Genomic DNA, 14008 nt, shown 5'->3' with positions numbered 1-14008 from the left:
GGGACCGGCTGCCTTCTCTCCAATAGTAACCGACTTTCTGTCAAACTGAAAAAAGTAAACATCATTCAGCCAATCAGATGCCAGCTAAGGTCCACCCATCCCCACCCACCACTCAAACCCCTCAAAACTACTATTTAAAAATAATAACTTCCATAATGATCAACGATTTTTTTGTAGGGCCCCAAATTAAACAAATTTCCCTGCAGAAACAGGTATCAAATGTTATTTTACTTTTAAAAGAAAATTAATGTGAAACACCATTGTTTGCGGTAAATTTCTGCTTCGTGACAATTTCCAATTTCTGAACAAATTGATTGAACCAATGAAGCAAACACTCGTTCGAATATATATATTTTTCCTGATAATATTGGTCTTATTTTAGTTCTAAATCGGGAGTTGAAATTCCGTTACTATTCAAACAGAGTTAAATCTGTCTTCCGCTTTCAGACTGTGAGCATTGGTCTGCAGTGTATGTATTAGACATGTACGGGAAAAAAAGAGGAGAAATTAAAAAATAAAGAACAAGCGGTGTCTCGAAATTAGGCTTTTAAAACAGTCAAGTACAGTTATTATGATTGCCTACGTCATCGCTCGATGTGAACACGTGATTATGTAACTCTCCAATCCCGTGTCAGAAACTCACGGCTCGTAATTTTGAACGCACGGCTGGAAGGAGTAATTATCATTGTTGAGATTCGCCTATGTTCTTACAAACTCGCTCAGTAATGGATACGAATTGCCTGTTGTCCATTTGAAATGATCTGTTCTATTATTTTGGAATAAACATGAGTTCGCATATCATCACTCCTGGGCCGTACCGAGCTACGAAGCTGGTAAGTTCACGTTAACAAGCTAAACTTGTTTGCAGGGAAACGGCCCAGGTTTTCAGCAAATGCATTTTTAGTCGTGTATTTAGACAAAATATGACTTCGTGAACATCAAACTGTTGTCATTAAAAATTTCGAATGATGATAATTATAACCCAGCGGAAAAGATGATTCTTAAATTAAATTGATTACGTGGCAGTTTGTTATTGGTAGGTTAATCATTGTTTATTTATTCATTATTAATTTGACAAATGTTTTCGATTTGGAGTTACAAATAAATTCAAATTTAGTAGTCTGCTTTCAAACGATACAATTTAAAAGCCCTGTTTATTTCAAGCAGCCTCCTCTGTAGTGCAGTTCATAGAAAAATGAAATTCCTGTAGCGATTTCTCACAAACAGATGAATTTATTGTACAACATTGGTTCTTGACTAGCTGTACTAAATTGTCTTGTCTGGTCTCAGTGGAATGAGATAACTCGTCTGTTCCGGGCCGGTATGCCCCTGAAGAAGCACCGGCAGAACTTGAGGAATTACAGTTCCTGCTTCACGGCGCTGGCTGCTGTGGACTGGCTGCACCAAATGCTCTGCTGCAACAGCAACTTTGGTCCCGATGTCACCCGACAGCAAACAGTCCAACTGCTCAAGAAATTTCTGAAGAACCACGTGATCGAGGATGTGAAGGGCCGCTGGGGCACAGAGGACCTGGAGGACAACAACACACTTTATAGGTCATTTTTAGCTGATTGTAAAATAGGTATTGCATGCCATTTGCTGCCTCATCATGATGACATTGTCTTTTCTTTTTTCAAAGGTTCCCGTCGACCTCTCCGTTAAAGTCCATCCCGTGTCCGACTGTGCCCTCAGCTTCCAAAGGCATAAAGAAAAGGTCTTCATTTCGAGACAAGGAAGGTTTCTTCAAGTTTAAAAGCCTGAAGAAAAATCAACAGGAGACCGAGGTAAGCTAAATTGCATACAAAGATGACAAATGACCTCCTCTGACAGTAGGAAAAAAGAAAATCCGAATATGAAAAAGTCACGTAAAGTGTCAATTTCAGGAGAGTGGCCAAGTAGAAGAAGAGCAAGATCCAGGAGAACAGCAAGTACAAAGGCGAGATCTGACTGGAGATGACGAGCGAAATATCTGGAGAGACACCACACTGACCCAGTAAGAACAACGCACGTCACCTAACAGATCTTATGAAGACAGGGCGATGTATTATTCACCTTTCTGTTGTGTTCCAGCCTGCAGAAGATTCTAGGTGTGGCATCTCTTGATGAAGTGTTGGACCAGCGTTGCATAAACCCTCAGCACATCATCCATAACATGACCAAAGTCAACAAGCATGGCGTGGTCACCCTGGACGACAAGACCGGTACATTCTGGCTTTGATTATTAAGATATTTCACACCTTATGCTTTTATGTTGACATCACGGTTTTTGGTTTTATATCAGCAAAATGAACGGGAATTTGTATTTTAGATAATGTGAACCGTGGTGAGTAGTGTCATTTTGAATGTTTCTTTAGATGACCTTCCTCATTGGGTTTTGTCGGCTATGAAGAGCCTGGCCAACTGTGAGTTAACTGTCAATAACAAAATATTTATTGATCTTGTTTCATTACTTGTTTGCTGTGACAGTACGACTTATGAATGAATGCTTTTCTCTTTTTCAGGGCCAAAGTATGACAGCGCGCAGTTGTCCTATCCTGGTTTTGAACGGGATGTTTTCAAAACGGTGTCGGACTATTTCTACAGCCTTCCGCGGCCATTACTCACCTACGAATTGTATGAACTGTTTATCAACGTGCTGGGTAGGTACTGGCGCTCGTTGACTATTTAAAAGAGAAAAAAAAATGTGAACTTTTTGACAATTTTCCTACGTTTTACCTATTGGGTTTTGGTTCTCTCTTCTTTGACGAAAGCTAACATTGTTATTGGCGTGTGTGCTTTTCCTATGTGCCTGCTGCGTTGTCTTTGGTTGTGTGCAAGTTTGAACTAACCGAAGCGTCTCCCTCCCTTCTGCCGCCCGCTTGCTTCGACTCTCTGCCCGCACCGCTCGGCCCTTGTCTGCCCGCCTCTCCCGTCTAGTGTACTGTGGCTACGTTTCACCACCCGCCGCGCACCAACACGGCAAACGCAAGAAGCGTGATCTTCCCACAGCACCTCCCGCAGCCAAGACGTCATTCCGCTCCACGGAATGTCTCCTTCTGTCACTGCTGCGACATGGAACGTGCGATGAGACCGAGTCTCCCATGAGTGAAGTTCTTGGCGGGAAGGTTCAGTTCCAGCTCGCGCCGCCAAGACGAGGCCCCGCCGACGCCGGCCGGTTCGGAGGCAGCTACACGAGCCTGAGCGCTGCCGCCGGCTCCTCCTTCGGGTGCCAAACCAGAAGTTCCTCGCTGGAGACCATCCTAGATGACTCCACCCCTCTGAGCAGAAAACCCATCTTTTTATCCAATGACAGCCTGGCGTCGTGCATTTCCAGCAGCAGGAACCAGGCGAGGGGCTGTCATTCCGACTCAACGAGAACCACGGTTTCATCCGTGATCGCGCCACGCCCACCGAGGGTACACACTTTGCGACCAAGGAGCGCCGGCAGCTGTCTGGACATCGTTGTGGAGAGTAATGAAGAATCTTTTAAGGAGAGCAAGTGGCGCGGCCGAGCCGCCAGCTGCCTGAACGTGAACGCCCCTGAGGAGCGACGTGACTCCCGTCTCGCCACGCCCTCCCTCCCGTTTCCTCACCGCAGCTGGTCTGCATCTCCCACAACCAAAGCCCATTTGCCTCACGCTACCTCAGAAGAACCTCATGAGCCCCGACTGGCTTCCGTTACGTCCAGTCTTTGGACCCTGCCGGCGCCTGTGGTGGTCCGTCGCTGCCTGAGCGCTCTGGATGTGTCCAGGTTGCCTCGACGCACTTCGCTGTGCAAAGAGTCTGCATTGTGTGCGCCAACTACCACAACGCAGCCGCCCCAACCAAAATCTGAGCACAGTAAGACCTCACCCTCTCCGTCCGTGTGTCTGCGCATGTGTAATCCAACTAACACCATCTAACATCACTTAAATTTCATGGTCAAGAAGCGTTTAAAGTTGCAGAGAGCTTTAAGAAGGTTGTTGGTCATTGCCAGTGAACATGCACACAATTCAAACATGCAGCTAATAAATGAGCAACTTGCAAACTCCTGTGATGCCGAGTGACAACGATGTCCAATTCGTACGTAATTCATCATCCACCCTAATTGCAGTTCGTTAGCCTGTCGTCCATCAACCCGCCCCCATTTAAGTTTTGTCATTACAAATGCGGCTTTGTGTGTCAACTGATCTTGCCGGCATTACAAGATCAAACTCAAAGACTGAAGCTGAGCGTGTTTTTTGTTACATTCACGTGTCAAGGCTCTCCGATGAGCGCTTTGTCTCTCTCTCTGCGTGTGCGCTCAGGACTTCTACAGCCTCAGAGCGAGCGTGTGGCCGTCGAGGCGCTGCAGCTCTGCACCCTGCTCCTCCCGCCCGGCTCGCGCCGCAAGTTGCAACTACTCATGAGGATGATGGCTCGCATCAGCCAGAATGTGGACATGCCGCCGCTCCACCCTGCCATTGGCACCCGTACGCTGGTGAGAGAGAACTGACCAGCCCTCATCTTGACGCTAATTCAGATTCCCCGTAATCCGAGCGAGTTGACGCTTTCTCGTTGCTTTTTCAGGTGGTCCACACGTTTTCAGGCTGCGTCCTGGGCAGCGCTGATGAGTGTGATTTGGATGAGCTCTTAGCGACCAGATTGGTTTCCTTTTTAATGGATCATCAGCAAAGCGTTCTGTCCGTCCCCGAGTATCTGCTCGGAGCCATCAATGATCACGTGCAGTATTTGCGCACGTCACAGGTAGTCCTTAAAGTGTTTTGTTTTGTTTTTTTTCCTTCCTGCTTTCCATGTCACTCAACGTGTGGCGAAAGGATGAAGCCACATGCTTTTCTTGCCCGCAGGTCCCAGTAGAAGACACGACCAACGACGCCGGCGGCGTGCCGGCCTGCGCGCCGCTGCCGATGTACACCTTCTGCCGTCAGATTAGCGGCGCCGAATTTGAGCAGCAGAAGCTGTCGTGTTCCCAGAAGGCCATGCAGGACTTACTAGAGATGTTGGTGAGCGACCAAAACATAAGAGAGAAGGACAGACGCAAAAGATTGAAGCAGGTAAAGATGCATCCTGGGCATCACTGTCTCTATTTTCAGTCAGCGTTTTTTTGTTTGTTTTTTTTGAGAGTAGTGTTGTTTCAGTTTCAGAAGCAGTATCCCGACATCTACGTCCAGCGGTTCCCCTCCACAGAAAAAGCCAGTAAGAGCGAAAGCAAGCCAAAGATAAAAGCGCCACTGCTCATTAGGAAGACCAAAACGTTCAGCATCAGGAGCTAAGCTGTACTCGCACATCAGTCAGGATGTGACATGGCAAACTTGCTAGCACTGTTTTTGTTTTTTGTGACACAGATGGGAAGATATGAAGGCAGGTTGAGGAGTTGTTGATTTTGCACAGCTTTCTAATGTTTAACTGTTCACAAACTGCAGGATATGTAGACAAGTACGTTTGGGAGTCGGATTCTAGATTTATTCATTGAAATTAATATTACTAATACGAGACGCCTTTGCTTGGGAAAACTCTTTGAGGCAAGTATTATTATTATTATTTACTAAATGTTTTATAAGACTGATTAATTACAAATGTTTAGTTCCTGTGTCCTTTAAAATTCACAATTGTGTGTTTTTGTTTTTCCATTGCAAACCTGGGAAAGGATTGAAGCTTTTTGTATCGTTCTAGATTGTTGGGTCATGCAAATGTTTTTTATGCTAGGTCTAAAAGCTGTAGTTTGAACTGTTGATACATTTAGGGCCCCTTGAGGGTTTTATTAAGCACCTGTTTTCTTTTGGCTCTTTTTAAGCCTGACTTTAAATTCAAAATTAAAGTTCCAATTCCCTGATCTGTGCTATTTCCAACCTACTTGAAGTTTTATTAGACTGTGGTGGCTGTTTGGAAGTCCCATAGGCACTGTTTATAAAGCCATCTACACTTGTATGTGTTCCTCTCCAACTATGCAAATCCCTGGGAAATAAACACGTTCAGCTGTTACCTATGTGGTCTTTTGTTTATTCATTTTTATGCTTGAGTTAAAAAGTCAATCTTCTGTAGTGTGGTCCCTTTAAAGCTGACATTTTGAAAAACTATTTGGAAAGTTTTCCTACGCTGAGTTTCTTCAAGTTGTCTGGAACTAATTAGAGCGCATTCTTTCGTACGCACAACCAAAGAGCTGAAATGTGGGCCCTCGGCCTTGCTAACTAAGCATCCCCCCCAGGTAAACAAAGGCTTTTTTTTGTAGGCTTGGAGAACGTTCGGCTCGAGGCTGTGAGCCAGACAGTACCCCAAGACAAGGCTGGCTTGTTCGGCTCAACTTTGCACAGCTTGGAGGAGGTAAGGTAAGAGCGGAGCAAAAACAAATGAGAAGAAGAGATGAGGGGAGGGGAGGAGAATTCTCACTCTCATAACAGGAATTCAGTGTGTGTGGTTTAAATTCAGCTTGGGAAAGACAAAAGAGCGTACTGCAGTATGGTGAGCCAGTGAGTATCTCTTTTCCTTTTAGTTTTTTCTTGGAGTGCATGAATAAGACCTAATACTGAAAAAAAAAACATTGAAACAGTTAAATGAAATAACCAACTTGTAGTTTACCTCAGTAGAATGGCTTAGATGTGGCAAGTTAGTTAGTTCAGCAATGCAAAGTTTTCCTCGTCGTGTTTGTATGTCTAACTTCTATACAAGGTCCTGAGTATGTGACGTATGTCCGAAACATTCCAGGACTGGTGTCACCCCAAAATATTTTTGAACTACTAACCACAAATATTCCCCTTCAAAATGGAGTGCTAACACACTAACACCCTAGTGGGAGATTTCTTACAGTTCCTCCAGCCATCTTGATTTCATTTACATCTTCAAATTGGGCCGCTTTGATCAAATCAAAAGGGGTCCGATCCACGTTGGGTGAGTGAGTTGGGAGATTGCTCCAGCATGGCGATACACTTCTTGGCAAGGAACTGTCAGATGCTCAGGGCATTGTGAGCCGCGTCTTGCCTCTTCTGGCGCACCGAATGGAGCATGCTGATCGATTGTATGTAGGCCACACTGAAAGGAAAATTTCTTTTCGATGGTTCTGACACCAGTCCTGGAACCTCTCTGACACGGCGGACAAAGAAATTATGTTTTTGTGATGGAATTTTGGATTGCAATTTACAAAGTGGAATTCTTGTCCAGTGTGGACCATCCCGCTGCTGGCTACAGGAAAATCTTTGAGACTGTCGAGGAGCTGAATGAACCAATTCCAGCCAAGGTCTCTGGTAGGAGAGAACATTCCTAAAAATTTGTAGAAACAATTTCTATCTAAACAAAATTGATTTTGTGCCTTCTGGGAAGGCCTTTTGCCAACATGGCTGGGCGGGAGTCTTCTCAGGATGGGACCGGGTCTTTTCGAGGTCGGGGACCAAGCATTCCATCATCTGTTTGACGGACAGGCTCTGCTGCACAAGTTTGACTTGAAGAACGGTCAGGTGACCTACTCGAGAAAGTAAGAAGTGAATGCTTCCAGAAAGTCTGATGTGGTGCCGCCTTGCCACATCACTGTGTTACTTCTAATTCTTCTTCTTTAGGTTTCTAAAGACAGACGCATACGTGCGTGCGATGACGGAGAACAGAGTGGTCATCACTGAGTTTGGCACAGCAGTCTACCCTGACCCCTGCAAAAATATCTTCTCCAGGTCAACCTGGCTGAATTCAATATTTTCACCTGGGCTTCTTTGTAACAAATACATGAAATGTTTTCATAAATAATCAACAACTGACTTGTATTTATTTTATTTTTTTTAGATTTTTCTCCTACTTCCAGGGAATCGAGGTGACCGATAACTGTGTGGTGAACATCTATCCAGTTGGGGAAGACTTTTACGCCGTTACCGAGACCAATTACATCACCAAGGTCGATCCTGAGTCACTGGAGACTTTAAAGAAGGTGCGAGTCAACTTGTACGCCACTTGTGCAAGTTTGATGTTTGACTTGAGCGACAGTGAGGCGCAAAGTAAAATTTGAACTGGTACTTTTACCCCGATATGCTCTCAGATGCCATCTAGCTACTGTTGCTCCACGTTGTTTTGTCTTTTGGAATGTGCTTGAACTAGGTGGACCTGTGTAAGTACCTGTCGGTCAATGGGGTAACAGCTCACCCCCACTTTGAGGCGGATGGTACAGTCTACAACATTGGTAACTGCTTTGGCAAGAACATGAGCCTCGCGTATAACATTGTCAAGATCCCACCTGCTCAGAAAGGTGAGTTGGCTTCACGTTGTGCGGCACACTACACCTGAGGAATTTTTTTGAGCCTTTACTTTGGTGCTTCCAGACAAGTCGGACCCCTTAGAGAAATCCCAGGTCGTCGTACAACTCCCGAGCAGTGAGAGGTTAAAGCCCTCCTACATACACAGGTAGTGAGGAAGCAGATGTTCCTCAAGTCATTGTGACATCTAGCGTGAGACCTCAGGATTTGAGTCCCCTAAAATGTCTGTCTCCGCCTCCCTGTTTAGTTTTGGTTTGACCGACAACTATTTCGTGTTTGTGGAGCAGCCCGTGAAAATCAACCTGCTCAAGTTTCTGTCGGCTTGGAGTGTCCGAGGAGCCACCTACATGGACTGCTTTGAATCCAATGAGAGCATGGGGGTAGGTGGGCTTGTCATTTATCTTATTGAGTCTGGACCCGATTGATGTCATGCGTGTTTTTCCCTAGACATGGTTTCACCTGGCCTCGAAGGAGCCAGCAGCATATCTGAGCAGCCACAAGTTCAGAACATCGGCATTCAACCTCTTCCATCATATTAACGCGTACGAAGACCAGGGATTCATTGTCGTTGACCTCTGCGTGTGGAAAAGGTAAGCGTGACAACATGCGGTTGATGCGAATTGCTGTACTTTACACGCTTGTCTCTGTGCGCAGCCACGACTTTGTGTACAAGTACCTGTATCTGGCCAACCTGAAGGGGGAGTGGGAGGAAGTTAAGAAAGCTGCCATGAGAGCACCTCAGCCCGAAGTCAGACGATACGTCCTGCCGCTGGATTTACACAGCGTGAGTACACACGCGTAACGAAACGTAGATGTGTAAAATCGAAAATTGGTCTTTGTCTGGACCTTTAGGAGGAGCAAGGGGAGAATCTGGTTTCTCTGCCATATACGACTGCAACCGCTGCTCTTCGTAGTGACGGAACCGTCTGGTTGGAACCCGAAGTCCTCTTTTCTAAAGCAAGACAAGGTGCCACCTTTTTGTTATGACATGGCCTCTGGCAGTTTTACACATTCTTGGTTGTCTTTGTCTGCACCATCTCCCAGCCTTCGAGTTTCCGCAGATTAACTACTCCCGGTGTCGCGGCAAGAAGTATTCCTTTGTTTATGGTCTCGGACTCAACCATTTCATCCCTGACAAGGTCGGTGAAGCAATCTATGGGAACATCCATTAAACTCAAGAAACGTTTGCAACAATGATTCCTTTGTCAAATGGATGCAGATCGTCAAGTTGAATGTGCAGACCAAAGAGACGTGGGTGTGGCAGGAGGAGGAGTGCTATCCTTCAGAACCACTCTTCGTAGCAACCCCGGGAGCCACGCAGGAGGATGACGGTATGAAGCTTCAAACAGGCACGTGTCTCCTCCAAAGGTAACGTTGAGCCAACCCGCATGGCAGGTGTGCTGCTCAGTATCGTCGTGAAGCCAGGAGCGGAGATGCCGGGCTTCCTGCTGGTGCTGGATGCAGCCAAACTCAGCGAGCTGGCCAGGGCAGAGGTGGACACCATCTTTCCAGTGACTTTTCATGGCTTCTACAAGCCGTGATCAAACATGCATCGTCGGGTAGCCGCAACAGTCCGATAGCCTTTCTTTGGTAAGCACAGCACCGGTGACGTATTGCGCAACAACCGAAGACGAAGCAGCATGCTTGTTATTGCTATAGGCAAACACTTTATACGGTTGCTGCATTTATAATTGGCAAGAAAATGTTCAATTATTTTTTTCTATATCATAACATTTCAATTGCTGAAATAAAAACAAGGATTTTATAGAATGCCTTTCTCTGTTTTGCTACAAAAATAGCTTTCACAAATGCAATTTCAATGCAATTAAAAGTAGTACAAACTGTCAATTTATGACTCCAAAAGGGCATTCAATTTAAGTTACAGTGCATTTTCTCAACTTTTTTTTTTTTTTTTTTAAATCACTCAATTGACTTGCGTGTAGGTTCAGCTCCCACAGGTGAACCTTGGCAAGTTACACAAACTGTTTTGTGTCACCACTGAAGGCACCAAACTTCCAACTTCCAGTCCATTTTAGCGGACAAAGGCACACATCAGAACATGTCGGTAAGTGATTGATGTCCAAGCCAGCATGTGCGAGACGGATGTTTCTAAATCCGTAAAAGTACCAATCGGTGTTTCTCTGTCGAAAGTTGAAACTGCTGCTGTTTGATGATGTCCAGACAGTCCCCAAGAACCTGCACATGCACACACGTTTGCATGACTTGAATTAAGTGGTGTGTGTTGGATGACAAACGTGCACGAGACTTGACCTTTCGAGTGTCTTGGGGAAGAACCACTCCGTCGTCCCAAAGCCGCCCGGATGAGAAAAAGGCTGAGCTCTCCTCTTCTAACATCCTGTTCAGACTGTGCTCCGTCTCGTTTCTGTCCTCCCCATCTTCCAGTTGGAGCAGTGGGCCGACTTGACCTGGGGCCGTCACGGAGACTCTGGCATTGGGCCACAGGAACAGGAAGTTGGGCTCAAAAGAGCGTCCGCACTGGAGACGAGCGGCAAAGAAAATGAGCTTTCCCCATTGTTAACTTGACCAGTCTTTGGAATACAAATACTAAATGATGGAACTCGTCTTACCATTGCATAGCTGTCGGCGCCATGGCAACCGCCAATCACCACAGTGATTTTGGGTACAGAGGCGCAGGCCACGGCTGACATCATTGAACCTTGAGCCTTGAGACGGTTGCTGTTCAGCTCTGCCTAAAACAACGCCAAGAGAAACATCACCTGGCTGGAAGAATATTTAGTTTGGCCTTCAGACGGGTCGTGTGTTGACCTGCGCCGCTGAAAGGGTGCGTGGGTCTGACGGCGCAGTGTTCTGGAGAAAGACGAGCGGGACGTCTCGCTGGTCGCACAGTTGGACAAAATGGCTGCCCTTCAAAGCAGCCTGGTAGGACAGCTCCCCATTGTTGGCCACGATTCCGACAAGGTTTCTGAGGTCAGGAACAGAAAAGAAGCACACGCTTAAGAAAAGGCAACGATCAAAATTCATTGCTCTTGTCGCTATTATTGGGTCGCACGTGTATTTTAGGTGATTACCCGTGGATCTTTGCAAAGCCGGTTACGAGCGTGCTTCCAAAGAGAGCTTTAAATTCCTGGAAGCGGCTCCCGTCGCTCAGTCGACTTATAACCTAGAGAAACAACGCCGAACGTCAGCGTCACACGTTTATTGCTGGCTTGTTCATCAAATGTTATTTTTGTGGTGCTTGATGGACCATTTTGACATCTAGAGTGTAGTTGTAACTTTTGGGGGCAAGGCCAAGTAGTTCCTCTGTGCTGTAAAGCGGGCTGTCGTCTTCTTTCCTCTTTTTCAACGTCTCTTCGTCCTCCTCCTCTTCAGGCAGCGTGAAGTTGAGGGTGGATATGATGTTTCGGGTGTACTCAAAGGCCTCCTTCTCTTCCCGGGCAAAATGATCCACGCAGCCACTCACCCTGTCAGCGGAACATTCAGACTCGCATGAAAATCAATTCTATCAAAGGAAATCATCCTTCCACGGTCGCCAACGTACTCGGCATGAAGCCTGGCTCCTCCGAGGTCCTCTGGTGTGACTTCCTCACCCGTGGCAGCCTTGACCAGTGGCGGTCCTCCCAGGAACATGGTCCCGATCCGGTGCACCATCACCGTCTCTTCGGCCATGGTGGGGATGTAAGCTCCGCCCGCTGTGCACGAACCGCACACCACCGACACCTTTAGCGTGAGGACTGGCCTATTAGTTAGAGGACTTTGCGTTTGAAAATCCTTGACTGAGCATTTTAAAGAAGAGTACAATAATATAGTCTTCTTTTTTCTCAGAGTTGAGATGACCTTACCTGTGGAATCTTCATTGCAGACATGATGGCTTCATTATAAAATATCCTCCCTCCCTGGTTCTTATCGGGAAAGATCTCGGACTGTGGATGATTGACCGATCGTGTAAGTCCAAAATTTGACAAAAGAATGGCGCGTGAACAACCGACCTGTAATGGCAGGAAAGCTCCTCCAGAGTCAACCAGGTAGACGCACGGCAGGCGGTTCTGAATTGCCACTTCTTGTGCACGCAGTTGCTTTTTGACGGTGATGGGATAAGCCGTTCCGCCCTTCACCGTGGCGTCATTGGCGATGAACACACACCACAGGCCGTTGATCCTTCCAACACCTGCACACGTGCGTTCAAGCATACACAAAGTAGCAGCGAGAACTGAAGAACTTAGTACCAAAAATACTCCTCAAGTAAGTGGTTTCTGACCAGTCAGGCAGCCAGCAGATGGGATATCTCCATACGGCAGACCCAGACCCGCAAAGCGAGACAGCTCGAGGTAGTCCTCGTCATCCAATAGTAGGCGCAGTCGATCCTTAACCAACAACTTCTTGTTCCTCTGAGTGTGTCTCGCAACAGCGTTGTCACCTCCTCCTTTTGTCACCTTCTCATTCAACTCCATGTACCTGAAAAGATATTAAATCAAGTGGAGATGGTGTAAATTTGACACCAGTCCAATGTAAGTCGCTTACTTGTTGTGGCACTTGTTGCTGTTTCGAAGGTTGGCTTCGTAAACGTGCTTGTGGATGTCTTGGAGAGGAAGCTCCAACACTGGGAAGGCGCTACGCAGAGCTCTCTTCCTTTTGGCTGCTGTGCTCATGTGCTGGAGTGAACACCGCTGATGCTGCACTGCCATGCTGAGCCACACAATTTAGACACGCAAAACACAGAAATTAGTCAAGGAATGGAAAACATTGCAGATGAGACAACAAGAAACTGCAAATAGGAAAAAAGGCATGCATTGGCTATAATAATAATAATAATAATCTTTTGTTTATTTCGACACCACTTTTTATTGCATTCAAATCAATATTTACATAATTTTTTTATTTTCTATGAAGTATTTATAAATGTGAAAAGGTGTGTTTTTTAATTCTTGCATTACATTCGCACAAGGAGCAGTTACATGCATGCTAGTAGTATTGGCATTATTTGGCAGTATTTTGTTGGCGTAAACCAAACGTACATAAAGTTCATAAAATCTGTCTTATTACAACCGCCGATGCTTACTACTAAAGGTAGAGCAATGCATGCCAAAGGTCATAATGCATCTTCGTGTGACCGAACGAAAAGAAACCTGTCAAGATTGTTGAAGAGATGACAATTATTACCTTGCAATGGAGCGGTACATGTCTACCGGTGTCGTCTGCTCTGCAGCTAAAAACTCGACCGTCAACAAAACAACCAATGCAAAAACATAAACAGTGAATAACTTGCCGTATTCGTTTCTTGTTCTTTGTTCTATTTGCTGACCATTTGCAATCATGTGTAACTACCGCCCTCTAAAGGAAATTAGTAGGTAAACCAGTGTCAACAACTTTAAAATTCAAACCAAATTTTACAAAATGTCGTTTTTCACTTCGAATTCACGCACTATTTCACTGATTTAACCCGTTCCAACTTTAAACATCACTCTGTAACATTCCCCAAGTATTTATTTATTCAGCTTCTTCGCCTTCACACGCAATTTATTCAGAAATTGCAATTTCTAGTTTAAAAATATGCAGGTAAAACAAGCAATGGGGGGAAAAAAACAATATTACACACTATGTCTGTCCTGGAACAAGCGTTAAGTTTAAAAATATCAGCAAAATGGGCTTCTTTTGGAGAGAAAACTAATATTTCTTGTATCAGTCACAAGAGGACGCCACTTATTCACAAATGAGCAAAGTTCACTCTGTTTCCCGGGATAGCGTTATATCGAATTGGGTCGATTTGCTATTTTTGTGCACTTCAAACAAGACAAATAAATGTTTAATAAATGAGGAACAGAAAACATGACTATGATCAGTTA

General features: G+C 45.5%; 3 protein-coding genes across 7 annotated transcripts; 2 read left to right on the top strand and 1 right to left on the bottom strand.

The window, feature by feature from the left end:
• Window positions 1-636: 636 nt before the first annotated feature.
• Window positions 637-5940, top strand: depdc1a (DEP domain containing 1a). Of its 2 annotated transcripts, XM_061297948.1 has the most exons (12): window positions 637-833; window positions 1291-1556; window positions 1640-1784; window positions 1884-1993; window positions 2071-2201; window positions 2355-2402; window positions 2502-2639; window positions 2917-3819; window positions 4266-4438; window positions 4528-4704; window positions 4806-5012; window positions 5097-5940. In XM_061297948.1, the coding sequence occupies exons 1-12, from the start codon at window positions 786-788 to the stop codon at window positions 5229-5231; spliced, it is 2481 nt and encodes an 826-aa protein (XP_061153932.1). In that variant the 5' UTR covers window positions 637-785; the 3' UTR covers window positions 5232-5940. The 2 variants fall into 2 exon arrangements, with proteins under 2 accessions (XP_061153932.1, XP_061153933.1); XM_061297949.1 differs by lacking the exon at window positions 2917-3819.
• A 129-nt stretch (window positions 5941-6069) lies between these two features.
• Window positions 6070-10034, top strand: LOC133167278 (retinal Mueller cells isomerohydrolase-like). 3 transcript variants are annotated; one of them, XM_061297958.1, is made up of 15 exons: window positions 6070-6279; window positions 6365-6425; window positions 7114-7196; window positions 7273-7423; window positions 7506-7613; window positions 7723-7864; window positions 8032-8179; window positions 8253-8334; window positions 8434-8566; window positions 8634-8776; window positions 8841-8970; window positions 9039-9153; window positions 9231-9325; window positions 9406-9517; window positions 9582-10034. In XM_061297958.1, exons 2-15 carry the CDS (start codon window positions 6415-6417, stop codon window positions 9725-9727), a joined length of 1599 nt encoding a protein of 532 aa, XP_061153942.1. In that variant the 5' UTR covers window positions 6070-6279; window positions 6365-6414; the 3' UTR covers window positions 9728-10034. The 3 variants fall into 3 exon arrangements, with proteins under 3 accessions (XP_061153942.1, XP_061153941.1, XP_061153944.1); XM_061297957.1 differs by having other exon boundaries at window positions 6070-6284; XM_061297960.1 differs by lacking the exon at window positions 6365-6425 and having other exon boundaries at window positions 6070-6284.
• Window positions 10012-13576, bottom strand: si:ch211-198n5.11 (methylcrotonoyl-coenzyme A carboxylase 2). 2 transcript variants are annotated; one of them, XM_061297955.1, is made up of 12 exons: window positions 13326-13576; window positions 12687-12851; window positions 12424-12620; window positions 12155-12333; window positions 12008-12088; window positions 11707-11885; window positions 11413-11629; window positions 11237-11328; window positions 10974-11130; window positions 10775-10897; window positions 10458-10709; window positions 10012-10382 (listed from the first exon to the last, which is right to left on the bottom strand). In XM_061297955.1, the coding sequence occupies exons 1-12, from the start codon at window positions 13478-13480 to the stop codon at window positions 10296-10298; spliced, it is 1884 nt and encodes a 627-aa protein (XP_061153939.1). In that variant the 5' UTR covers window positions 13481-13576; the 3' UTR covers window positions 10012-10295. The 2 variants fall into 2 exon arrangements, with proteins under 2 accessions (XP_061153939.1, XP_061153940.1); XM_061297956.1 differs by having other exon boundaries at window positions 10458-10682; window positions 13326-13484.
• Between the last annotated feature and the right edge of the window lie 432 nt (window positions 13577-14008).

The sequence above is a fragment of the Syngnathus typhle genome, linkage group LG14 (genome assembly GCF_033458585.1).
Source record: "Syngnathus typhle isolate RoL2023-S1 ecotype Sweden linkage group LG14, RoL_Styp_1.0, whole genome shotgun sequence".
NCBI lineage: Eukaryota > Metazoa > Chordata > Actinopteri > Syngnathiformes > Syngnathidae > Syngnathus > Syngnathus typhle.
This window is presented reverse-complemented; position numbering and strand designations above follow the sequence as displayed.

Coding starts and splice junctions, on each gene's coding strand:
- si:ch211-198n5.11 (XM_061297955.1), bottom strand. CDS start 13,480: ATGATTGCAAATGGTCAGCAAATAGAACAAAGAACAAGAAACGAATAC. Junction 11,131..11,236: donor GGCTTTGCAAAGATCCACGG/GTAATCACCTAA, acceptor TCCTGACCTCAG/AAACCTTGTCGGAATCGTGG. Junction 10,898..10,973: donor GCACCCTTTCAGCGGCGCAG/GTCAACACACGA, acceptor GCGTTGTTTTAG/GCAGAGCTGAACAGCAACCG.
- depdc1a (XM_061297948.1), top strand. CDS start 786: ATGAGTTCGCATATCATCACTCCTGGGCCGTACCGAGCTACGAAGCTG. Junction 1,557..1,639: donor GACAACAACACACTTTATAG/GTCATTTTTAGC, acceptor CTTTTTTCAAAG/GTTCCCGTCGACCTCTCCGT. Junction 5,013..5,096: donor GACGCAAAAGATTGAAGCAG/GTAAAGATGCAT, acceptor GTGTTGTTTCAG/TTTCAGAAGCAGTATCCCGA.
- LOC133167278 (XM_061297958.1), top strand. Junction 7,865..8,031: donor CACTGGAGACTTTAAAGAAG/GTGCGAGTCAAC, acceptor TGCTTGAACTAG/GTGGACCTGTGTAAGTACCT. Junction 8,971..9,038: donor TGCCGCTGGATTTACACAGC/GTGAGTACACAC, acceptor CTGGACCTTTAG/GAGGAGCAAGGGGAGAATCT.